At 41.7% G+C, this 25887-nt stretch overlaps 1 protein-coding gene across 2 annotated transcripts in view; it reads left to right on the forward strand.

Annotated features, from left to right (window-relative positions):
• Positions 1–25887, forward strand: part of LOC149935433 (uncharacterized) — a 58810-nt gene that overhangs the window by 26424 nt on the left and 6499 nt on the right. For both annotated transcript variants that reach the window (XM_090154120.1, XM_090154119.1), the window contains exon 2: positions 24494–24652. In XM_090154120.1, coding sequence (XP_090010246.1) covers positions 24494–24652 — 159 coding nt within the window. The remainder of the gene's footprint in view (positions 1–24493; positions 24653–25887) is intronic.

Genomic DNA, 25887 nt, shown 5'->3' on the forward strand with positions numbered 1-25887 from the left:
AGGACGACACGTTGAAAGGGAGCCGAAGAGGAAATGTTAAAACGCCATTAGATTAAAAGACGAAGTACCGCGCCAGCGTGATTCCCTCAAAAGGATAATAAGGAGAAGGGTTGCTCGCTGGATGGAAATAACCAATATGATTGCGTTGGCACGTTCCTCTCGGAACTCCTTTATCGGATTAAATAGCAACCCGCTCGCCATAAGCGATTTCTCGCTGCTTATTACGGACAAGCCAAACCCGTACCCCTCGTACCCTAACATCTCGCCCGCGTATTATTATATTATCATCTTGGAATTTCGCCTCGATTATCTCGAAGCCGCGACGGCGGTGACGCTTCTTAGGTTTTAACTAGATATTTTGACGGCTCAGCTGACAGCGCGCGCTCCTCTTTGGGCTCGTAAACCCCGCCTTTCTCTCGGGTGTCCACTCGGGCCAGGCGGCTCTCTAGCCACGGTCACACTAGAGCGCTAAACCCAGTTTAGGTCGGTTCGAACACCAGTTTCGACCGCCGACGATGTTAGTTCACACGCGCGAAATCGCTTCACCCCGGTTAGCTTATAGTCAAGGCTTAACGTCATTTCAAATTATGACCAGAATTTAAAAATACTTAGATGTATCCCAAAACAATTAGTTAATCATGTTTACTCAGGGTTCGTACAGAACCTGGATAAGTCAGGGATCTGTTAAATGGAGGAAAAATGTCAGGGATAAGTCAGGGATTTAAATAATTTCGTAGTAAGTCAGGGAAATTTTAGTTAGTCAACCAATCCACACATTAACAAAGAATTTTTGACCAAAAATAATTTAAAAAAATGTCCAAAAATATAACCAAAAAGGTCCGAAATATTGGCAAAAATTGGTCAGCGATAACCTGGAAATGTCAGGGATTTTAGATCAGAAATTTTCGTACGAACCCTGTTACTATACATACAGTAATATTATTTGACATTACTTTGAATTTTATTCCCATTATACGAGCAATTTTACGCCTTTTCGTTTCGAAAGCGATTCTTAGTGAACCGACTTGGACGAGTTGCTTCCCGAACCAACACGAACCGATTTCTCACGTTGGTTATCTTAAACGAAGCGATTTTAGGGGTAAGTGTGAACCTGGCTTCCGAGATACCGCTTCGACGCCGCTGACACTCTTCCGAAAAGTCGTAAAGGACTTACGTATAATAAGGAGAGCGGGCCTTTGATAATCAGGCGGAGCTCCCTCTGGTGGCAAAGACAGATACGATCATTTCTTGGCGAAACCCCCCTCTCTTTATATTCTTTTATTAGACCTCCTTTCTCTTTTTATAGCAATATTCATCGCTGCCATCCTAATACTTTAGTTTTGGGGAACCATCGTTCAATCTTTATTAAGAGTTTTAAAGACATTCTCGAGGCTCGGGATTGCGGAACCCCGGGGGTTTCTCTGGTGAAGAAAATGTCCCCAACCCCCTCGTTGTTCTCGACTCAATTTGGCCTACAAATGGTCTATAAACGACGGATGGAAATGGATGGAGTTATGGGAGCGCGTAGAGGTCAACAAACGGAATTTCGGGGTTGAGGGAGGGAGGGTTTCAACCACCCCCGCCCATTCTTTCTCGCTTGAAAGAAAATTGCGTCCTTTTGCCGCTACGGACAATTGAATAGGCGCTCCCTCCTTCTCGCGCGGAAAGACCCCCGTTCCAACATTCTATTGTAATGGGACAGTTTTATGAAGACAAGGCCAATTTTCTCTCCCCCTTTTCAAATCTGTTTCGAAACTGACGATGCGGCCGGGATTCGCGGAGGACAACGAGGTTTTCTCGACTGGCGCGCGAGATGGCTGACGTGACCTTCGCGAATCTCCGGAGACGCGTTAGGGGTCGGATTCGACCGTTTTAGCTGACACTTATCGTCGAAGGCGAAACGTACGATAAACGGACGTGACGTTATTTACCCTCATCGACGGCTCCCCTCGTAGCGTCAGCTGAGAACCGACGTGACGCGAAGGGTGGGAAGTGTATTTGTCGCCCTGGGGAACTCGGAAGATGGCGGAGGGGAAGATTTTTCGGACGTTTTTGAGGTTTAAACATCCGTTCGCGCTGTTCGGCTCTCGCGGCGTCGTCGCGGTCGGGGTTGGTCCGCGATGGGGATAAACCGCGGCTGGAAGAGGAGAGCGACGCTCCTTTATTGCGGAAAGTCCTCCTCCGTTGTTTAAAAACTTTTCTTTTATTTTTCCATTGAAAAGGAAAAGTGCAAACGATGAGATTGGACCGAAACTTGATTTTTCCCTCTTTTCAACATTTGGTCTTTTTTATTCACTTATTATCTTCTTCCCTCTCGGCTCTTCTCCGGAGTCTCTCTCGGGCGCTGGTCTCTTCTCTTCAGAGACCTCCGCTTGTTTCGCTTGTTATTCAAGCGGCGACGCGGACGACCGGCTTCTTTGAGAGTTCATTATCTGTCGAGGGAATTCGCCAAATAGGCCAGATTCGAGTGCGTTTTTTGGTTACTGTCGTCTGGCCCTTTTTTATCTTTCGCTTTATATATTTTTTATCGAACCTCGCTCGCTCTTTTTACTAAACATTTTTAGTGGTCCTTTTTATCGCTGATTTTTTACCCCCCTCTCCTTTCTCCTTTGGGCTTGCGGAGGAAGGGGGGGGGGGTAGCCGACTTTTAAATTCCCCGCGCTTTTCGTTTTATCTACTCTAACAAGAAGGGAAATGATTATAAATGATTCCTTTGTGGCGCCGGATTGCCAGTTGGCTTTGGAATCGGCGTATTATTTTTGGCAGGACTCGTTCCGCTCGTCTGAGGATTCTTATCCTTGTTTCCTATCTCTCGCTGGACGATAAATGAAATACATTTTGTACGGTTTATTTCGAAATTTTATCTGTAAATTCCTCTTTTGTTGTATTGGAATTTTACCCCCTCTCCCCCCCGCCCGCCCGCCGCCGCCGCCTTTTGTGTCGTGGCTGCTTTTATGTCGACTGATTAAAGCTTCAACAGATGGCGTTGCGAAGTTATTTTTAAAAAACACGTCGGGAGTAGTAGATATAGATGGCGGAAGTGTCTGTTTATTTTATTAATTCTTAACAAAGATAATTCTGAGGGCTTTCTGGTTGACCGTTTTGTAGGCCCTGAAGGGGTCAGAGTGTGCAATAACTTGGTGGCTTTACCGAAGAGTCGGGGTCCGGCTCTTATAACCCATAAGGGCGGTGGCGCGCTGGGAGATGTTAGCTCTGATCAAATGGTCCTATCTCCACTAGCGACTTCGGTCAGGTATTAGCTGGAAACTGCGCTTCGGCTCCGGCTGACGGAGAGGGTCCGGGCAAACTGGCCGCCTCGGAGGAATGGGTAGCCTGCTGTGGGGCGGCGGATCTCCGTATGAGGCGCAGTGGTCCTGTTTCCCGGCCTTTTGGATCACACCGGGATCTCCGGTGCCAGCTGTGCCGGGTTATGTGGACCCCTGTGTGCCCGTTGTTCCCCTTTAGGAGCTTTCTCCAAAGGGTTTGACTCTACCTACGTAGGTAGGGTATCGGCTAGAGTTTCTATAGCATCCATTCTTAATCCCACTGCTGCGTGCGAAGTGAGGGGTTGGTCGTCCCATTGTGGCACCTTCTGCTGGGTTGAGCGGCTCGCGTCGAAGGTGAGACCGTCAGCGGTAGGGTTCTCTCGCTGCCTTGGCTGTTCTGTCACCTGTCCGGGTTGTGGACGCTGACGTAGGGCAATATGATGAGGACCTCTTGTGGTGTGCACTCTGTTTGCGGTACACCAGGCTACAAATCTGATACACTTGACAGTTTTGTAACGAAGCTATTACTCATTTCCGCCACGTCACCTCCGAAAAATCGGAGTTACCATGGTAACTATAGAACTAATTATTTCGGAGTTCCGCCAGGAAGTGGGTAAACGCTATTGACTACGCACGAGGCAGTTTTTTTAGAATCTAGGGTGCGAGGTTTATATTATCTTTGTTTTTAGTACCATTAGTTTTAATAAAAACTTGAAGAGGTTAACGGTAATAGTTAGCGTAGGGAGCTGTTGGCTCGCGTGGCATGAAGGGCTTGCCACCACCCTCCTTCGCATTGTAACCCGGCCACCTGAATTAAAGGCTTTAAAAGTCGCTCGATGATTTAGGCCTAAGGTGGTACCTTGGGTATTAGCCTAGCTGATTAGTATTATTATTTATTATTATTATTATTTAATGGGGGAAAAATTATTGTTTACTGTCTCACAAACTCTTATTTGAGTAAGTCAAAACCATCTCAATTATTAAAATGTTGTCCTTTAGTAGAGTGACTGCAGTTTCGGAGTAAGTTTTACGGATATTCGTTCGTTTAAAAAACAATATTTGTATTTCAATCGGGTGAAAGCAAACTACGCTCTAAGCTGCTGGCAGATCGCTGCTCTCGCCTGTTCGACGGAAGCAAACGAAACGTTATCAATTATTAAAACGACTGTTATTAGGACTGGACTCGCCGCTTCTCCAAAATTCTCAGTTCAAAGTCGAAAATGAAATATTTACGCGATTGGCAAGTCTCGAGAGACGCCCCTCCAAGTACGGCCGTTTCGCTACGACTAGGTACATTTTAATCCAAATTATCATAATCCTATTTAGACTGAAACGTAACATCGCACCTTCGTCGTTGATTCGAGCCCGTGTAATTCGAAAAGGGAGGTGATTCCGAACAAAATATGGAAAAGGAATTAGCAACTTCTCGACTTTATCGACTCGATAAGCCTATTACATTCCATTAATGTTATAACTGGACCTTCGTCCATTGAAATATATATTAACCGGAAGTTTAATATAGAAGATAAATAGTCAGGGGTGCGTCTAGTTTGTCATACGGTGTTCTGAAAAAGAAAGTAAGATTCTAAACAGACGCGTTTCTTATTCTAAGAATTCTTTGCAGCATTAAATTCATATAAAAAGTGTAAATAAAAACGCACGTGTTTTTGTTAGGCCTTGGCTCTAGGGAACAATTTTAAATGAGTAGGTACTAAAATAACTGTAAGACATTAAATATCAATGACCAATAATAACTAAATATTACTTACCATAGACTGTTCAAAAAATAATCCAGCTCGCCAGATTTTGTTTGAAAATGGGGGGGTGTTGACGTTGACCCGACGCTAGTGCCACCTATGGCCAAAACAAATATTTATTTTAAAGGTTTTTTCCGTTAAAATTCGATCTTCGAAAGTTCCAAAGGCTTAGAGCTCTTTTAAACGTTAATTTTGCCTTAAAGGCCGACTACATATATCTTCGGTTTTTCTGTCTTTCATTGGAAGTAGGCTTACTGCAGTACACGTGTGCCATGCAGTCGGCCTACTTCTAGTCAAAGACAGAGTAAATCGAAGATTTATGTAGTAGGCCTTTAATTTGATATTAGACTTTCAACGTTAACCATAATAAAGATATTATTACCTTTTAATTGATTTGTTTTGATCCATGCTGGTTTTCCGTCTATTTCAGTTTATTTAAATAATTATCGATAATCCATTGAAGTTTACATACAAATATAAGAGATCAAATGACTAAGATAATGAAGGGCAGCCATGTTTAATCAAATAAAAACATCAAAATCGTAAATGCGCATGCGTGTACTATTATCTAAAGCAAACCAATCACGGTGTCCCTTCCCTCTAAGACTTCCTCTAGACTAGGGGTGTGCAAAATATTTGGTCAGACCAAATAATTCGATCGAATACCAAATCGAATAGCGCTTGAAAAAGTTCGCGAATAATCGAATTTTTTGATCAAATAGTCGAATATTCGAAAAGATAGGGAAAACGTATTTGGTATTTTCAAATAGTTTGCAAACTGGTCGAATAACCGCGGGTCTTTTTCTAATTTGTTGAAGTTCAAGGCCATTCCAGGAGAGCGTATAGTGAAATTTCCGAACTAGTTCTTATTTCTGGCAACTCTCTTTAGGCCGCAGCGCCAAGGACCATATAAAGAGTAGCTTGCACGTCCATTATCCATACCGTTTGTTTTAAAACTTCTTAGCGAAAGGCAGAAGCTGTGTATTCTAGCGCCTATTGGCTAGATTACTCGCGTGTTCTCTTTTGTTATGGAATTTTCTAGAATAGCAAAGTAAAACTAAAATTGAGTCTAAAACGTAAACCAAGTCCAAAACAAAACTAAAAACCGGGAGGAAAGTTGAAGTAAGTAACTTTATGGATTTTTCTGTTTAGAATTTTTGAGTTAATTTAATTAATAATTATTGATTTAAAATTAATATAAATGCAATTTTTTAATTTGTAACAAAAGATCTGCTCCCTCGCATTTTACATATATTTAAAAACTTGCAAACTATGAAGTATGTAGCATGTCCTTTGATTTTATTTGTAGTTAGTAGTTACTAAAGGTTAAAAGTCGCTAGAAGACTTGGTCCTGGAGTGGTACCTAGGGTATTAGCCTAGTTAATTATTATTATTATTATTATTTTGCCATGGTACCCAATTAAAATATGTATGATAATTGATAAGTTGATATGCACTATATTTTTGTAGGTTACGATTAACTCATTTTGATCAAATCGAAAAAATTGTTCGAAGGAAGGTTGAAAATAAAGACATTTTGTACAGTTTTTGCAATTCGGAAAATTTACCGCATTTTATTTTTCCGGAAAATTAACAACACCAGTTACAATATTTGAGTGGTTTTTATAATTCATTTATTAACTATTCTTTCGTATTCCCACTGCTTTACACGTTAAATGTAATTAATGTCTTTTTCGGGATCGTATAGTGCCACATAACTACACCCCGCCATTTTGATTTCTGTCGGCAAGGTACCTCGAAACTATTCTGACTATTTGGCTCAGAATGATCAAAAACCAATTATTCTATTTCCGGTCAGAAGAAGTGTCTAGTTTCTTAGAAAGAAAAATTTCTGAGCTTTTCAGTTAGAATTCTGATAAACTAGACGCACCGCAGTCTAAAATGTATTTAGAAATTCGCGTTTTGTACTTCCAGTTAAAATATCCGGCTAATTACAATACAAGGTTCGTACGGAACCTGGATATCTTTGATAACCTGGATAAGTCAGGGATTCTAAAATTGGGGAAAAAAGTTAGGGATTTAAATAATATCGTAAAAAGTCAGGGATTTAAATAATATCGTAAAAAGTCGGGGATTTAAATAATATCGTAAAAAGTCAGGGATTTAAATAATATCGTAAAAAGTCGGGGATTTAAATAATATCGTAAAAAGGCGGGGATTTAAATAATATCGTAAAAAGGCGGGGATTTAAATAATATCGTAAAAAGTCGGGGATTTAAATAATATCGTAAAAAGTCGGGGATTTAAATAATATCGTAAAAAGGCGGGGATTTAAATAATATCGTAAAAAGTCGGGGATTTAAATAATATCGTAAAAAGGCGGGGATTTAAATAATATCGTAAAAAGTCGGGGATTTAAATAATATCGTAAAAAGTCGGGGATTTAAATAATATCGTAAAAAGTCGGGGATTTAAATAATATCGTAAAAAGTCGGGGATTTAAATAATATCGTAAAAAGTCGGGGATTTAAATAATATCGTAAAAAGTCGGGGATTTAAATAATATCGTAAAAAGTCGGGGATTTAAATAATATCGTAAAAAGTCGGGGATTTAAATAATATCGTAAAAAGTCGGGGATTTAAATAATATCGTAAAAAGTTGGGGATTTAAATAATATCCTAAAAAGTCAGGGATTTAAATAATATCCTAAAAAGTCAGGGATTTAAATAATATCCTAAAAAGTCAGGGATTTAAATAATATCCTAAAAAGTCAGTGATTTTATTAGTCAACAAAGTATCTTCTCTTGGGCGCTCAGGTCTGGCACCTTTTCCTGAGAGAGGAGAGAGACGCTCTCAGTATGCTGTTATAAAATATAATCAAGTTTGTTATATTTAAAAAAATAATTGTATCTTTTTGTATTTTACTTTTTATTTTAAAACTACCAGGAATATTACCAAAAAGGTCAGGGATATTTCCAAAAAATGGTCAGGGATAACCTGGATAAGTCAGGGATTTGAAATCTTAAGTTTGAACATTACTGGAAGTGATTAGGCTCGAAGTACCCCGAGGCCGAGTTGCCATTCCTCTTTTATATTTACTACGACAACTACCTAACTTTAGATCTTCCAGCCTTGTCAAAGTTATAGTTGTTATTCCTCTCCTATATTTTCTATGGCTATTCTTATTTCGTGTAAAATAGCAGCGGTAATTATAATCAAAAGCGCGGTGTTATAAATAGCTCATCCGGCGAAGGAAACCATACGTCGAGGAAGTTGGTCAAAACACTCTTTCGGAGAGTTGAATTATAATGGGAAAGAGCGGCAGTCGCTTAGCGGCAACCTTTTTAATCTGAGAGCGCAATTTTGATTAGCCAAGGCCTAGTGAATCGCGATAAACAAATCTCCGGGAAAAAAAAAGAAACGTTGGAAGCCGAGCTTCTCCTATTTTCCGTTCGAAGAACTTTCACTCTCACTTTTAATGGCAGGGCGTGGCGACACCATTTTTGAGTCCCTGAGTTTTTTGTCGGGGTTCTCTGTCGAACGCTACTCGACCGAGGCTTAGTTAGTGACAAAAAAAAGAGAGAAATAAGGTCCGGAACTTTAACCACGCTTTCGTTCTCTTTTGTAGGATATACTTTTGGCTTCTATTCCGCCCAAAACTCCACTTTTGTGGGTCATAAATACATCCCTAATGCTCCTAATTTATTTTGGAATTCGCCCCCCCCCCCCACCCGCCATTTCCAAACTTTTTCCATTCTAATATTTGGAGCTTTAATTCAAACGAACTTTTTTCACTTTAATACGGTTAAACGTAATCTTCACCCGCTGGGAATTAAATTTTTTTGCTTATTTCTTTTTTTGTTATTTTTACACGTAATTCAAACGTTCTTGGGTAGAGTCGTAAATTTGAACTTTTTGCGTGTTTTTTAATCTACATAGCGGTACTTTGTGGACTTTTTTTCTGCTTAACAAAAGCTCGAAATGGAAAAAAGTTTCTATTACGTATCCTTTGAGAGAGAAAAAAAACAAGTTTGTTTTGAATTTTTTCGAAGCCCCCCTCCCCCCTCCCCTTCTCGCAACTAAAGGTCCTTAAGTTCATTTCCCCCGAATATGAAGTTATTATAGGATTAAAATAAAAATAATGTCTCGTGTATTCCCTGGAACGTCGGCTCGCCTTTGTGTTATTGGGGCGAAAAGTTGAGCCTCAGTTTGCCAAGCTTCTATCTCGTTACATCGGCTTCTTATCCGCGTGAAAGAACTAACAGCGACGAATAAAACCCTTTTATTCGGGATGAAATGAATTACGGGCCAAATCCTCGAAGAGAGGACCCCTCCCATCTCCCTCGTTTTCATTCCTATTCTCTTTTCCGACGAAAAAAAAAAGTGGAGCCGAAACTGGCAATCGGATTTCCCCCGCAAATGGCGTTTCTCTGTCGTTCTCAGGTGTCTTTGCAGGTATACTAACACGGGGAACTTAGGCGTGGAGGGGGTCCCGAAAAGGTCCTGTCGGTGGCGGAGAAAATTAACGATTTTCCAGGCCGGTTCTTCGTAATTAGTTTAACTTAATCAAATTCCTAACTTCGATTTGTTGAAGGTGAATGGAACCGGATAGGGCTAATGAAGTGGAATGAAAAATATGTTTATGCTCGCCGCCCACCCTACTACGGGACGTCTCTTCCAGGCCCCTGACTTCAGTTAATTAAAATTCGAGTGTTGGATTTGTCTTTGGTCGATGGGCGGGGAGGTCCGACCCCTTTCTTGCCTACTAGTCAGTGAAATTATTTCCAAGGTTATACTCGTCCATGTTTTCTTTGATTTTGATGTGTCCGAGTTTTAATTCAAATTGGGATAAAAACGAATGAATGCGGGCTTGTTTTGAAACCCAGGACGTTCTCTTTCCAAAAATGTCATTGTCGAAACAAATTTCCAAGCCTAAGTGTATTAACTTTGAGTCCGAAACTGACCTTTTTCGCTCCCCAAAATCCTGAAATTTTCGGCGAATTTTCTCCTCCGTAGCACGAGCAATTTTGGGCAAATCAAAGCTGTAGTTTTATTCCTAAAATAGAAGGAACTGAAGTGGAGGGATTCTGTTTACTTGTAGAAGTTTTCCAACCAGAGGTTTTTAATCATAATATTAGGCTTATTATCGAAATAAAAAATATTTACGCGCGACCCGACGTTTTAATAAGAATTTACGAGGAGCCTTCGGTTTCATATCGTTTTTCTACTACGTAGGCTTGTGTATGCCTATTTCAATTACTACTACGTAGGACTTTTTCCTGGGTGTTAAATCAACCTGCTTTTAATCCCAGATGTAAAGAAATGTATTACAGACAATTAGCCAATGATACGCTTCGCATTTTCTGACGTCATGGGTGCCGAGAAGTCTGGAAATTCGCCGAAAAACTCGATTTCCACCATTTCGACTTCTTTTTATAATAATTCAAAGACCACTTAACCGATTTTGATGAAATTTTCTGTACTTGCTATATAATGTTTGCTCTTTCTAATGAACCATTAATTAGCCATAGCTAAAATTTCGTGTAATCAACACTTTAAGAGTGAAACCTGAATATAAAACGAATAATTTATTGTCATGGCCTTCGATAACGAGCCCCGGTAAAATATTAGTGGATATGACTAACCGATTTCGGGAAGAATTTTGAAAGATACAAACCATGGCCCCCAAGCAGGGTGACCACAGTTCCTATATTTCCTATTTTTTTCCTATAATTTAACGGCCTTCCTTTTTTTCTCCTATAATTTCATTAAATTTACTAATATCCTATATTTGAACTCAAAAGTCAGAAGAAATTAATTAAAATGGTTGATATTTTACCCTTAGAAGTCTTTAAAACGTCCTAGTTTTAAAATATACTTATTTCTAACACTGTTCGGCGATAGTTTTCGACTATTTCTATCGGTTATCAACTTTATTTTCAATTTTATACAATTTTGACAACCGTTTTCTCTTATCGTATAATTAATTTTATCCCATTTTTTCTCCAATTTTCTTCCTATATTTTCCTATATTTCTCTGATAAATTTCCTATAATTCCTTTAAAGGATTTTAAAATATTCTGTGGTCACCCTGCCCAAGTTGCACGGGCAGTCAAGTGAGCCGTTTCTAGTGAATATAACTACAAGAAGAAAGGTTAAAGTTACACGGGCCCGGTAATTTCTCACATTTTCCCGCCCAGTCTCGTAGGGCTTGTATACAGTGCAGCTGGTGAAAAAGAATCTTCAACGATTAGATCGGATTATACCCATCTGGCCTATTTTTGACCTACTAGCGCCTGTAGAAGTGTTCCATCCGCAGCACTTCGGTGTAATCCGCGGTAGTATCCGAGCTGAAAATCTTGGGCTTTTAGCCGTTTGCTTTAGTTGTATTAAAATATCAAGGCCCCAGGGGTCCTATAAAATCCTATAATTTAGAAATATAATCCCATTTTTCCTCTAAAAATGGAAGATTTGAGTGGGGTCCCTGGTAAAGCCAAGAACTACTTGTTTTTCATTCCATAGGAAACTTTCCAGTTCCGTTTAAAAATACTTGACAGTCGTCATCCGCTGCTATTTCTGAGAGCAAGGTCCATATTAATGGTTTACGGTTAAGCGTAATATTTCAGCCTTTGGAAAGGACAACAGGAAGTAGACAGTTTCGGTTGGGTTCTTAACCCTCGAAAGGATTTTTCCCCGGCATGTACGCCAAGGGTATGTCAATATTATACGAGAAATGACGTCAAAACAATCAAGACTTATGGTGATTTTTTTTAAGCCTATGCATCGATGGAAGACAAAAGCTTAAGCTTTTTACTTAAAATATATATTATAATTTAGAGTATGAACTTTCGGGATCGTTCTAGGCTTGTTAACGACGAAAGCAAACTCATAAAAAACTTTGAGTTTCGGGAAATCCTTCCCGCAAACACCGGTCCCAAGTTCCCAAAAGTACATAAATGTGATACGCGGAGGAAAAAGGGGTTTTCGCGAGAATGAGGAGGGGGTTTTATAATAAAAACATCATTTCTCATACGCTATATATATATTAACCCCCTCGCTGTCCCCGGCGTCGATTGAAAGAGGAACAAAAAAGAGGCCCTAGTACTCTTTTGTGATTCCGTATGATGGGCAAATATTCGGCAAAAGCCCAGGAGGAGTTCGCCTCTCTATATGCAGATGTCTCTCGTTCATTGTAAGTCGAAGTTCTACCCCGTTGGGTTCTCCGGACCTTTTTCATACCAGATTTTTTTTCCAGACTATCTTTTTAGTTTTTGGGGGTTTTTTATACGGAATATACGGTTTGGGTCTTCGGCGCTCGGTTCGAAAGAGCACTCCGGGCCAGTTGCGGATAAGATGACGAGGAAAAAAGTAAGCGGGAACTGGGAAATATCCTTAGGACAGTGTAGCCGAGATAGTCTTCTTGCGGGAGAAGCAATGTGTTCGTATTAGAGAGATAGCGAGGCCGACCGCTGTTAAGAAGCGTACGGACCATTTTCGCAGTCAGTTTCGCCGTCTACCCGCGCTCGACGGTGGCGGCCATATTGCGTTTCTAAGCGCCTCTTCCGCGTTTCCACTCGCTTGTTTTAAAAGCAAAATGGTCGCCCCCATTTCCGAGTTAAGTGGATACTTTTGAAAATGGTTCCTACTCTATCTTACGGAGGAAAGTTTTTCATATACGTATCGGATGATATTTTCGTAACTCCTTGGGCCAAAATATATAAAGCCACTCGGTCGACTCCAATTTAAGGGGTAAAAGATTACGAGCGCGTAGACTTTAGCCTTTCCCAGCCTTCGGCGGGAATATTTTGCAAACTTCATCTCGATTGTATATGGTATCAGCCTCAGGTTGGTGCCGCGGTTAGACCTACTTTTCTCCTCCTAGCATCGTTACTATTTTTTATCCCCAATATAGCGGAAAAAAGCGGAAACTCTTACCGATGTTTCTTCCACCCGAGTTACTTTTTTCGCCCTTCTTACAATTTTATTTTCTAAGCCTCGGTATATATATTTTTTTCTTCTCTCAAAATGGAGAAACGGCGTCTATACTTTCCGCGCGCATCAAACATTAATACACTTGTCGTATTGGATTATCTTTTGAATATATTTGACGAGATAGGGCGAAATACTTTATTTTTATCTCTAACTCGCCGTTTTCCATCAAGTTTGTAAAATCCAGGTTTGCTAAGAGCATTTCTCTTTCTATCTATCTAGAGGATAGGATGAATTGATTCTGTCTAGAACTTCGCGAAAATAACTAGATGGTAAAAACGAGGGGAAAATATAGCGTAAAAATGAAACTGTAGGCAAAAACGCATCGCGTTTCGATGGTATAATTAGTTTTCTTCTCTCTTCTATTTTATTATTATTTTTTTTTTTTTCATATTTAAACGTTACGAGAAAATCCGGCAAAAAATCTTTCTCGAGATTGAATTCGCTCCCCCCTCTTTTCCTCTATATCTTTGACAAAGGCTTAGAGGAAAACGCGTTTTTGCTTTCTCCCCTTATACTTGTCGATTTTTTTCCTGAGCTGGGATCTCGATCTTGTTTGGGCGCCTTCTTCTTTTAAAAGGGGGGCATTATTGCTCTAGATTGAATGTATTTTCTCTAGAAAGCATGAATATATAAAGGTCTAAAAACTATTAATCAAAAATATATATAGATCTTGGTGCTATAGGCCTCGGTAGCGAAAGGGATGAGAGACGCGTTTTCCAATCTTTGTTTTGAATAATTTGCGAGTTAAGCCTCGGACCCACTGCTTGTTTTCCAGTAGTACGACCCTAAATAATAGAAATGGGATATTGATTTATAATCTGCGTCAGTTTTCGGGGCTAAAATATTAAACCTAGGCTTAATGTCGTAGCTTTGTTAGGAGGGTACTCCATTATTCGGGGATTGTTAAGAGCGCCTATATCAATATAAAGTATTCTCCGACTTGGCCTTATGACTTATTATTTAGTAGCCATTTTCCCTCACGGCTGAATTAACCGGCTTTTCGTTGACCAAAAATAGATCGGATTAAATATTCGGCTCGAATTCAGCACGTGATAGCAGATACGACCAAACATATTCTAGGGTTGCCACGGTACCTGGAAAAGTCAGGGAATTTGAATATCTGGGTATAAAAAATGTCAGGGAATTTAAAAAATTGTCTAAAAATCAGGGAATTTTAAAAATTAGTCTAAAAATCAGGGTAATGTCAGGGAATTTTAAAAAATTGTCTAAAAATCAGGGAATTTTAAAAATTAGTCTAAAAATCAGGGTAATGTCAGGGAATTTTTAAAAATGTCTAAATCAGGGAAATGTTAGGGAATTTTCCAAATTAGTCAAAATCAGGGAAATGTCAGGGAATTTTAAAAAATGTCTAAATCAGGGAAATGTTAGGGAATTTTCCAAATTAGTCAAAATCAGGGAAATGTCAGGGAATTTTACAAATTCGTCTAAAAATCAGGGTATTGTCAGGGAATTTTAAAAATTGGTTTAAAAATCAGGGAAATGTCAGGGAATTTTACAAATTAGTCTAAAAATCAGGGAAATGTCAGGGAATTTTACAAATTAGTTTAAAAATCAGGGAAATGTCAGGGAATTTTACAAATTAGTCAAAATCAGGGAAATGTCAGGGAATTTAATTTCGGTTGCAAACAGGAAACTGAAAATACAAAATCTTGGTACAAAATAAGTCAGGGAAAATCTCAGGAGATGGTCAGGGAAAACCTGGAAAAGTCAGGGAATTTTGATTGTGAAAAAAACTGGCAACCCTGTATTCTGGAAACTAGCGCGTGAAACGGGTCAAATTCAAACGGCGGTGTGGCCCTTTAATTTATCCTGTTCTATTTTTCGAAACGCCAGCTCCGTTGTCTGCCACGAAAACTAAATGTCCCAGATAAAAGTTTCGCCTTAATCTCTGTCAACGTGTTTCGTCCTCTTTCAAGGTAGACCTAAATTAAGTAAATTTTCGGAGATAGCGTGAACTCTTTCAACGTCTAATCACCGCCATTAGAAGTTGGCGCTACGAGCGATTCGTAACCGCGAGCTCTTCGCCGTATACGCTATCTCGCCTCCTTTTTTATCGACAATAGGAAACGCGAGGATAAATTAACGTTCATCAAGAATTCCGCGCCGAATCCCGACGTCCCGCAACCGGAAAAATAGTTAGCACTCCCGCCGCACTCTCTTCTCTCTCTTTTACGACGATTCGGATGGAGATTTCGCATCTGGCGAGTTTCAACTCTCCGAGATTCGTCGTCGCCGTGGCCCCAACCCGCTCATTAAAACAAAACAGCGGGGAGGGACAGATGAGAGAACGATGCCCTCACACGCGCCAAGGCTTTTCCAAATTCGTCTTTGTCATCATCGTTGTCGCGGGGAGCTTAGGAAGGGGGCAGGACGAGGTTCATTTTTGTAGAAATATTGTTTTCCCGCGGTTGAACGGATTCAGCCGTCGTTGTTTTATCAGATTTGACTCGTTTTCCGGGGGGGGGGCTTCTCTCTTAATAACAGACCCCCCTCGTCGCGCGCCTGCCGACTCCATTAAAGTTGTTCAATCGTATGATTTTTTCGCTCTCTCCTTTCTAATTTCCTCTCGGCTCGTAAGCTTCTATAATTGCAGCTGGCAAAGGCTTAATAGAGACGAACGAACACGCATTAAGGAAATTATACTGGTCGGGGGCAACACCGTTTTCCGTTACAACGTCAGTAAGCCAAGGCTCAAAGCGTTGGTTTTTTTCGGAACCGACAGCCGAGTCCCGCGCCTTTCCCAGTTTTTTCTCACTCTCTGCCGAGCCAAGGCCCGGATTCTCTGTTATTAGTGTTTTATTTGGCTAAAAGTTATTCCCACCCGCGAGCGCCGAAAATTATCCATCCCTTTTTATCCTCTCCCTTAAAAAAAAACGAAGCTTGCGAAAGGTTCCTAATAGAATCACTGGGTCGAAGAGCCAAATTTTCCGTTTTAGAGCTTAAGAGGAGAGGTGCTTTGTTTTTATATCGGGTGCCGAGGCTTAAGCGAAGTTTTTGCCCAAAGACGCGAAATTTCTCCGAAGTTATATAACTTTCCTCTTTCCCGCCTAAATAAAAGTAGTAGGAACTTTCAACGAACTTAGTAATATAACGCGTTTTTTTTTTCTTATCATCTGCGCCGTACATTTTTATTACGGAGGTTAAATTTCTCGACGTTACGAACGGGAACGTCTAGGCTTTCGAGGCGCTTTGTCGACGTGTCTAAGGAAGCTAACTTGTCGGCTCTGTCGAAACGTTCCGAAGCGCGCGTTTAAAACTTCAAGGCGTCTTCGCTTATCCTCTTTATTATATCCGTCGTTTCTTCTCAGAATTTTAGACGAGTTTCTACTTTATAAAAGCGTTTTATCCCGGCGATAAAGTTTAAAACACGGTTCCTCCGGCGAAGTATCGGGCCGCGCTTAAATATTCTTCAGGCTATTTTGTCCAGACGTTCTATGGTTGGAACGATCACTCTTGGCGGGCGCGTTAGCTCTGCGGAAGAAAAATGGGGCCAAAAAGCGCTCTTTTTCCGGTCTATTTTTATACGTTCATCCCGAATTCCCATCTCTAGTTCATTGTTGACTATATATTGTTGACTACTAACCTTCGATATAAGCGAAAAGGGTCTAGTAACTCTAGATAGACGCAGACTTTACCCCTTTCGGCGGCTTCGTACTACGTCGTCGCGCCATCAGCGTATAACTTTTTCCGGGTTCATTTATCCCCAAAGAGAATAGCTCTCGTTTCAGGGCGAAAAACGCGTAGTCCGCGATAGATTCTGGCGGCTGAGACGCGTTTTTCGCTGATGAGGAAAAAGGAGTATACTCCCGCGCTCTCCTCTTTCCTGCAAGACCGGATGCTATCGGGGGAAACTACCATCTGCAAAATTGTCTCGATGATAACGTTCCCGGCGTTCGCGTTTTTCGCAGTTCTTTTTTATATTCGTTCTGGATCCTTCTCTATAGCTTTCCTCCCCCGTTTCTTGCTCTTCTTTTATCCACGCTGAACCATCTTTTATTATACATCGCTTCTTACGCGTCGATAAAGAATCACTACCCGAAAGTGGGGAGGGTTCCGAAAAGCGTAAAAAAATATGAAAGATGCTGGCGAGGGAAGCAGCCAGGATGTATAAATCTACCTTAAATAAGGATATTTTCTCGGGCGCGCCGAACAGACTGCCTTTTGCAAAATAGCTCCGGTGACTGGGCTCGTGAAATACCGACCGTTATAATGTTATACACGCGTAGTCAAATTTCCCCGTCGAGCCTCACCGGATTGTTCCTTTACGCTAGTGGTTAGAGTACGGGCTGTATACGGCTATATCGAAGCCTTTGTAAGCGTGACTTCACCCCCATCCCCGTTTTAAAAGATACTGTCGGATAAAAACGTCTTTATTCAGTACCTCGTTTGCGTCTTACCAGAGGGATTTTTCTGGTGTGTTTATAAATACGTTATTGTAAATCTTAAGCGTTGTAATATGGAGTTTGGCTTAAAGGGATGCCTCGAAACCTTTTATAGATAACAGTCCGCTGTAATGTGTCACTGGCTTCCACACAGAGAGAGAAGGAAAGATGAAGGGTACTGTTTTTATAGCAAAGTACTTAAGCTTATCACTTCAACCAAAAAGAACTGCCAGATATACGTAGGTGTAGAGGAAAAACGGCCTGTCACTTTATTGCGAGAAATACGTAACTTGTCTTGGCCAGATTTCTTTTCAAAATAGAACTCGCTTTCGGTGACAGTGACTTGTGTTATGACATAAAAAGTATTGTCCTCTTTTTTTAGACGCTTTTTAGGAGGCCAAGTGACCGAAATGTATATCTCTCTCTATCCGCGAGATGGGGAGAAAGTTGCTATTGAATAATTCAATTTAAAACGTATATTTTAGACTTAAATGCAAATTCAGGAACTTTAGGCCTTTGCCTTTTTTCGGGAAGGTCGTCCTTTTCTAAAGTTACGTGCGTTTCGCTTTAAATCTTGTTACTAAGCGGGCTTAAGACTAAGTGCCCGTGGCACTTCTTTTTACCCTAATATTCCTGCGCGCTCGTTTACTACTTTAGTTTAAATGGTGGCTTTTTCTATTCGTATTACGACCCTTTCCTTCCGCCCCCCCCCCACTCCCCTCAACTGTCTTTATTTCATCTTCTTTTTCTCCCCTTTATATAAATCTGACACTTAAAAGACAAGAAAATGGCAATTTAGGAATATCTTTTTTTCCCTCTTCGCTTCACTCTCTTATTAAGCATTTTGGGATGCCTCGAGCTTTGCTGCGAGGTTAAGAATTTATATTCGTATATAAGTATATAATAAAACATTATAATGTTTTTTCATCCCCATACCGCCAGCTTTTATTTTATTAAATATGACAAGAAATATAGTTTTTAATTGTTTTAGCTATTTTTTATTTTTAATCACAAAAGTACGAAATAGTTTTCTACTTTTTCTTTTGAATTTTTTCTGCCAAATTTGATTTTGAGATCCTTGTCTTAACTCCTTTTTTTAATTAAATTGAGATATTTCGGTTTTTGGCATGTCCCCGAGGGGAGGTCTGAGAAAATTTGAAAAGCGGCACGAAATTTTCGCTGCCCGACGCGTTTTTTTTTTGGGGGGTTACTTCTCTTGACTAAAATAGAAATTCCAATTTGAAGATCTCGACGCCTTTAGACGGGACTCTCCCAAAAACAAGACCGAAGAAACGACGACGCGTCTATTTGGCTGATTGACAAAAAAAATTATATTTTCTAGAAAAAATATTTTGGCACTTGTTTCGCGGTGACAATTCCGTCGTTTTTTAAAGAAATTGAAAGCTTGTCGTCTTTTGATTATATTATTATATATTATATCAGTTGATAGTGTCGCTTTTATTAAAATTTCGGGAGCTCGCCTTTGATAAGGCTATCAGGTCAGCGGCTTACTCCCGGTAGTCCGCTTCACGCCGAACCTAGAAGCGCCGCGGTTGGAACACTTCTACAGGCGTTAGTAGGTGAAAAATAGACGAAACGAGATTCCTGACTTTATGGTAATGTACGCATTCTTCGGCAAGAGCTGGCTTTAATAATTAATTTTATTTATACGTACTCTGGCGAGCTTAATTATTCAAAATAGTTTCGGTTCTATTTAAAAGTTAAACATTCGCGAAATCTTTTAAACATGGATTCTTCAATTTGCCAAGACGTAACGTAATTAAAATTGATTACATATTTAAATGAAAGGTGATCAGGGGTGGTAATAGAGTGGAATAAAACAAGTGGCTGGTAGTGTCGCTCGCGGCTTCATTCGGTCATCGTCTCCGTGTGTACCTTGTTCTATATTTAGAGTCTATAGAGCCATTAAAGTAGCTCGACCGTAATGCGCCCGAAACAGTGGTCTCTTTATCCTTAGCGGTTTCGGAGCCTACCCCTCCCACCTTAAATACTTTAGCCGAGGCTTAGGCGACTGCTTCTCTCTTAAGGCGGCGAAGGGGGGTACAGTTTGCGCGGGATCTATCGTAGGGGATCGGCGTCCCATCAGCCGCGGGCCCGAGCCGAGGCCGCTAAGGTTTCCCCTTAGTGCCTTCAATTATTAACGGTTGTATGTTGCGCGCCTTAATAGGTCTAACCTTTAGCGCCTGCGGGACCATTACTTCATTGAGAGCCCGTTTCGCGATCTTCTGGCTGGCGGCGGCCGTACCTTTTGAATGCGAAAAAGCGCTCTCACTAGCCAGAGTGGAGTTCGTGTGAGAGAGAGAATGGCCCCTATCGATAAAAGAGGATCGAAACCCTCGCTCGTATATCTTATCCGTCGCGATTCCCCCCCCCCCGAAATATGGCTGGGAGACCTATTAATAGAGTAGCTGTCAGCGTATAGTAGTAATATGGGGGGGGGGGGATTCCATTCCGCGGCGAATCAGAAATTGATAATAAAAAGGCGCTGGTCCATCTCGTCCACTAGTCCCACTACATTACGGTTGTTCCGATGTTCGGAGAGGTGAGGAGCGGCTTCCTTGGCCACTGGCCCATCGAACGGGACTGAGAGGGGGAAGGGAAGTTTTTCGCCAGTGAATCCCCATTTCCGGGGTCCTCTATAAAGTACCAGCGGCTTCCTTTTCCATTCTTCCTCCGACTGACTGGAGAACTGGCTCGGGGAATGGCTCGTATATATGCCCGGTTGAGGAGGACTTATACCATGATACTCTCGTAACGTAATAAGGTCTAATCGGAGGTTTTTGGAACGTTTCGATAGACCGGGGTGGCTCGAAACTTGTATGGGGGTATGTTCCCGCAAAGTTTCGCCGAGCGGGCGATAGATGGCGCGGACGCTAGTTAAGGCTGTAACCGTGTTCGCGCGCCCCTGGTGATTGACGATAAAGTGGCTGTGCCAAAGCTATTTTAGGAACGGGCCGTGAAAGCCGCGCGCGCTCTATAGTCTGGACCCGGGAAGACTGCGAGAGAGAACGGAGGCTAACAAGGCTAGCTGCTAAGTCAGCTGAAACTCTCTCCCGCTATTTCTCGCCCGTCCGATATATACTTTATTCCCGTTTCTTCTCGTTCCCGACTACGAGGGAATTCGACTCGATCTATACACCAACCTTTCAGGCGCTCTTTGCATAGCGCCACTTTTTTCGCTACGAGATATAACCCGGGTTATTCCTCGGCCGTAGCCTCTCGCTCGTGGCAAATTGGGACTGAAAGCAACTTTAGCGGGTGCCCTCACTCCGTCTTTGCACCCCGCGAGACATCCAGGCCATTGCGTTCCAACTTCTCTGATCAATAGGCGCTGAAGATTTGGGTTCTACAGCCTCAAAACTCAACCCTCGGTTGGTGCCCCCTTTAAATCTCTTCCTTCGAAATGGCGGGTGGTTATTGGGGTTGACGCGCGAGAGATAGCTAAGTAACTCGATATTACAAATTGGACTCATTGTCTTATGCTAATTACTCTATATGTCAGAGAGTGTTTTGGGGGGCAGGGTTGGGGGAAATAGCCTTAGTCAGGATTCGTACGGAATCCTGATATCCTTGATAACCTGGATAAGTCAGGGTTTGTCAAATTGGGGAAAAGTTAGGGATAATTCAGGGATTTAAATAATATCGTATAAAAAGTCGGGGGTTTTATTAGTCAACAAACTTTGCATCGCAGAGAAAAATGAGGTATCTTCTCTTGGGCGCTCACGTGTGGCACCTTTTCCCGGGAGAGGAGAGAGACGCTCTCAATATGTTGTTATTTATAAAATTAAGTTCGTGATATTTAAAAAAAATTGTTTCACCTATGAAAAATAACCAGTAATATTATCAAAAAAGTCAGGGATATTACCCAAAAATAGTCGGGGATAACCTGGATAATTCAGGGATTTTAAATCCGAAAATTTCGTACGAACCCTTCCGCGTTGAGTTTGCAAGTTCTCTCCCCACTGGTTTAAGGGGTTTTCCCTCGAGATCTTCGGTTTCCCCTTCCATAAAAACTTGTCGAGGTTAACGGTAATAGTTAGTGTAGGGAGCTGTTGGCTCGCGTGGCTTGCAGGGCTTGCCACCACCCTCCTACGCATTGTAACCCGGCCACCTGAATTAAAGGCTTTAAAAGTCACTCGATGACTTCGGCCTAGGGTGGTGCCTTAGGTATTAGCCGAGCTGATTATTATTATTATTATTATTACCCTGTTAGTGTCGCTAATTATATGGTTTTGTCAATTGAACCTAGCTTCCAATGGCTTAGCCGTAGAAATAAAAGATTTGTTTTCGGGGAGCCTCTCGTCAGAACGCGACCGTTTCATATAGTCCTAATGATATTGTTGGAGAATCCTTTCCGAGCAGTTGCGGAGGATGACCGCGGATGATATTTCCTCGGCTTCTATCATAGTTGCTCGCCGTCCTCTTAGCCAGAACTTCTTCCGGGAAAAAAAGGTGATTTCCTCTCTCCCTGGCGTATCCTATCGAGTGGCCGCGATCCCCCCTTCGCGCTGCTTCCGCGATTTTCGGCGCTTTTTTCGTTCGGGGCAATTCGGAACTCTAGTCGCCGGCTTATTACTTTTTTCGACCATTGATTTTGCTTTTTAGGATCTGCCGTTCCTTTTGTCGTCCCCTATATACGTGATCGAAGGCTTACTCGCCAGTTGCTACGGAACAGAATTCGGCGGATAGTTCAGGCGCGCCTGAAACGGAGGGTCCAGTCGCCGCTATTCCACCCTAACCCCGAAAGTCAAGTGAAAAACAATTAAGCCATAATTCGTGTCTGTAGGCTTAAACCCCAATTTCATGCCACGAAACATCCACTTACTCTTTTTCTCCGACTGAGCTTATTCGCCATAAGTCAAAAGTCAATGGCTTACGCTTTTAAGCTTCCCTCGCATTCTCTATCGACTTAAATACGACCAAGTTTTTAACCATCATTCTTTTCTCGTTTCGTCGGTTGCGGAGGCGACGGGCTTGTACGCGGTGTTGGGCACCGCTCTTCTCATTGTGAGCGGATTTGTTATTATGAGCGAAAATGAGCGGTAAAATATCTTTTTAAAAGAGCGCTAAACAAAAATGAGAGGACCGCCAATTTTACCGCTCAAAAACAAGAGCGGAAAGAGAGGAGCGCCGTTTTTACCGCTCAAAAAAGAGCGGAAAGAGAGGAGTGAAAATTTTCCCGCTCAAAAAAGAGCGGAAAAAGAGGAGCGAAAATTTTACCGCTCAAAAAAAGAGTGGAAAAAGAGGAGCGCCAATTTTCCCGCTCAAAAAAGAGCGGAAAAAGAGGAGCGCAAATTTTACCGCTCAAAAAAAGAGTGGAAAAAGAGGAGCGCCAATTTTAGCGCTTAAAAAAGAGCGGAAAAAGAGGAGCGCAAATTTTACCGCTCAAAAAAAGAGTGGAAAAAGAGGAGCGCAAATTTTACCGCTCAAAAAAAGAGTGGAAAAAGAGGAGCGCCAATTTTCCCGCTCAAAATAGAGCGGAAAGAGGAGTGCCGATTTTACCGCTCAAAAAAAGAGCGGAAAGAGAGGAGCGCCAATTTTACAGCTCAAAATAGAGCGGAAAGAAAGGAGCGAAAATTTTACCGCTCAAAAAGACGTGAGCCTGAGCGGCTCTTTGACGAAAATGCCCAACACTGCTTGTACGTACCGATGTTGACGGTACAATTTTGGGGTATGGATTTATTAATCTTTTCTCGAAGTTCTAAACGGCGCGTTTTTTCGTCTTGAAAGTCGAAGATAAAGCGTTTAGCGCGGTTCGGTACCGGGCGCCACCAATGGGCTTTTGAATGAATAATGTATTCGTCGGGCGCATTATTCCGTTTGAGGCATACGCGAATATCGTTTGAATTAGTTAAAGAGGGACTAGCGAAAGAGAGGTATAAGATTAATTTTGCGCTATTGCTAAAGGGGGTCAAAGCGAGCCGAAAAGCGCGATTAGGGATAGATCTTAGTAGCTGCCGCCGCCAATTCCAACGTTTAATCATATCCCGGACTTTACCGGTGTGTTACGAGGCTTAACGATTATACGCTCTTCCGTATCGTTAAAGGGGAGCCCGAGAACGACCAATATACTTCGCGTGGCAACGTATAGACACACTGTTTACTCTATGCTAGAACCTTTCTATCGCGTGTTCCCCTTTATATTGATTAGCGGGTGGGGGGAGATTGGATAGACGCGCCATTGACTGTGTATAGTTGATTTTCAAGGCTTCCTATTCGAGCGAGAGACAATCGGGTCAAGCCGATAACGAAAGTTAAACACCAACATTTGCGGTATACTTTGTGGCTTGTGGGAAACGCGCTTATTGGCTTGATTACCGGGCCGGTTCCTTTACTCCTCAGAGACTTTATATTTCATTCGATTTAACCCGCTATCTATCAGCTCGCGGTCGTTGGCCCCTGGTCGGACGCTCGACGGTCATACGACGAAGCTACGCGGTTGGAACATTTCTACAGGCGTTTGTAGACCAAAAATAGACCATTTTTACTATCGTTTCCCGTGGACGAGCGTTAATCAAAAATCGTCCGGATTGAATTATAGCCGGCTACCTATAAGGACGGGTATAATGACCCTGGAAGAGATGGGGTGGATGAAACGGTCGACCCTAATAAGAGTCAAGTTCGAACATTTGATATAAATTATAGTAATCTAGATTCCAAGAGCCCGTCGTAATGGCTTTTCATTTTTGCCGCCAACCGGGGAATTTCTAAAGTATCTCATTTACTTCTTCCCGGCGAAGACGACGCGCCGAAAAAGGGGGACTGTTCCGAGACGAGGAGATTCGCCTCTAACTGGGATAAATCTCTCCCCGCTGAATTTTTGGAGACCTTCTGCCGTGTTTTTTTTTGCTTCCCATCTTATCAGTACCAATAAAACAAATGTACGGGCTATATAGTGGCGGCTTAAAGCGAAAGAAAACGGAAATAAAAGAGGAAGTGGGGAGACTTATAATTTAAAGAGGTTCGCGCCCCCTATTTGGTTCCTGGTCCGCGCAAAGTTACTGTAAGCCTATACTCTCTTTCTCAAATCTTATTCTGTGTGTGTTTTTTTTCTCTTTCCCTCCCTTTTGTTTTTTCCGGGACGAATAAAAGAAGTTCTTCCTCCACCGGAAGACATTCGCGTCGAGTCTGTATCGGAAGACAAGATCACCGTCAGTTGGAGTCCTCCTAGCTTGCCGCCTCGCCAAGAACACATTGTTCGAATTTACGCCTACACTCTCTCTTCGGCTCCCGTGGGCATCTACAGTCACGGTAAGTCGGACTCGATGGCGCGCGTTCCCTTCCCATTCGACACCCCCTCCCGCCCTCAAACGTCACTTTAGCGCTTACGTCGGCTACTTTTCTACAATGGTTGAGATCATGTTAAGCAACTTACGTCGGTAACTTCAAAGGGAATATATAAGTGAATATTTTTCGCTCGTTCTACACCACCGTTAACTAATTGTCATGGTAATGAAGCTGCACTTTACACTCCTCCTTGAAAGCGGGAGTAAATGGAGTACACTAGAGTTGTTGATTTTCCGGAAAAGATAATTGCGGAAATTTCCCAGAAAATTTTCCCGAATTACGGAAAGTTTTCGGCAAAAAGGAAAAATATAAATTTGAAACATATATTACTTCTATATTAATTCTAGACTAGTCTAGAGGTTTAGTTTTACATTTCGATTCGAAAAAATGAGGCGAAAATTAAATTTGCGAACCGTATTAGGCTAAGCATGGAATTAGTTTTTTTTCTTTTTTTCCGGAATAAAGGTCTCTGTAATTTTCCGGGCAATTTTCCAAGCGGTAAAATTTCCCGATTTACAACTCTAGAGTACACTGATAAAATCGTCTGCTTATCCAGACGATTATCTATTTATATGGTAAAATGACCACAAGCAGCCATTTTTTTAAACTCTTTCACCCCGACTCGAATTATTCGCCACCACAGAATCGGAGTATAATGACGTCACAGGGCTACTCTTCTTACCCTACTCCAAAATTCCAGAACAAGCGAAAAGTATCCACCTTATGTTTCGTATCTGCCTGACATTCTTTTTAAATTTAGTTGAAGGCTCTCCTTTGTTCGGAGGAGGTATCGTGTGTAAAAGCGCTATTTTGGGAACTGTTTTATGATTGGTAGGCAAAGAGGCGACAACGAAGCTCGCTTCAGACTTATAGCGTTTTCCATTTGATTGCTCGACATTCGTTCCGAATCTGTCTCTGACGTCATAGATCAACTAGAGTAAAACCGCAAATGGAACATTGCATTAAAATATTCCCGCGTTTTGTTGTTTTTCGTTTTTCATGCTATTAATTTGAATTTTCGCGTCTTGGTTTGCCATTTTACCAAAAAATCTAAAAGGAACACGCAAAAATATGCTTCGATCTCTATCTCGATCCGTTGATCTGTCGAAATCGGAAGATCGGTTTTGGGCGACCTCAGAGCGCTCGGAGAGTCGAGAGCAGTTAATGGAACACTCGAAACTTGATCGGAGCAGATTCGA

The sequence above is a fragment of the Leiobunum rupestre genome, chromosome 7 (genome assembly GCF_980474605.1).
Source record: "Leiobunum rupestre chromosome 7, qqLeiRupe1.1.hap1, whole genome shotgun sequence".
NCBI classification, from domain to species: Eukaryota; Metazoa; Arthropoda; class Arachnida; order Opiliones; family Sclerosomatidae; genus Leiobunum; species Leiobunum rupestre.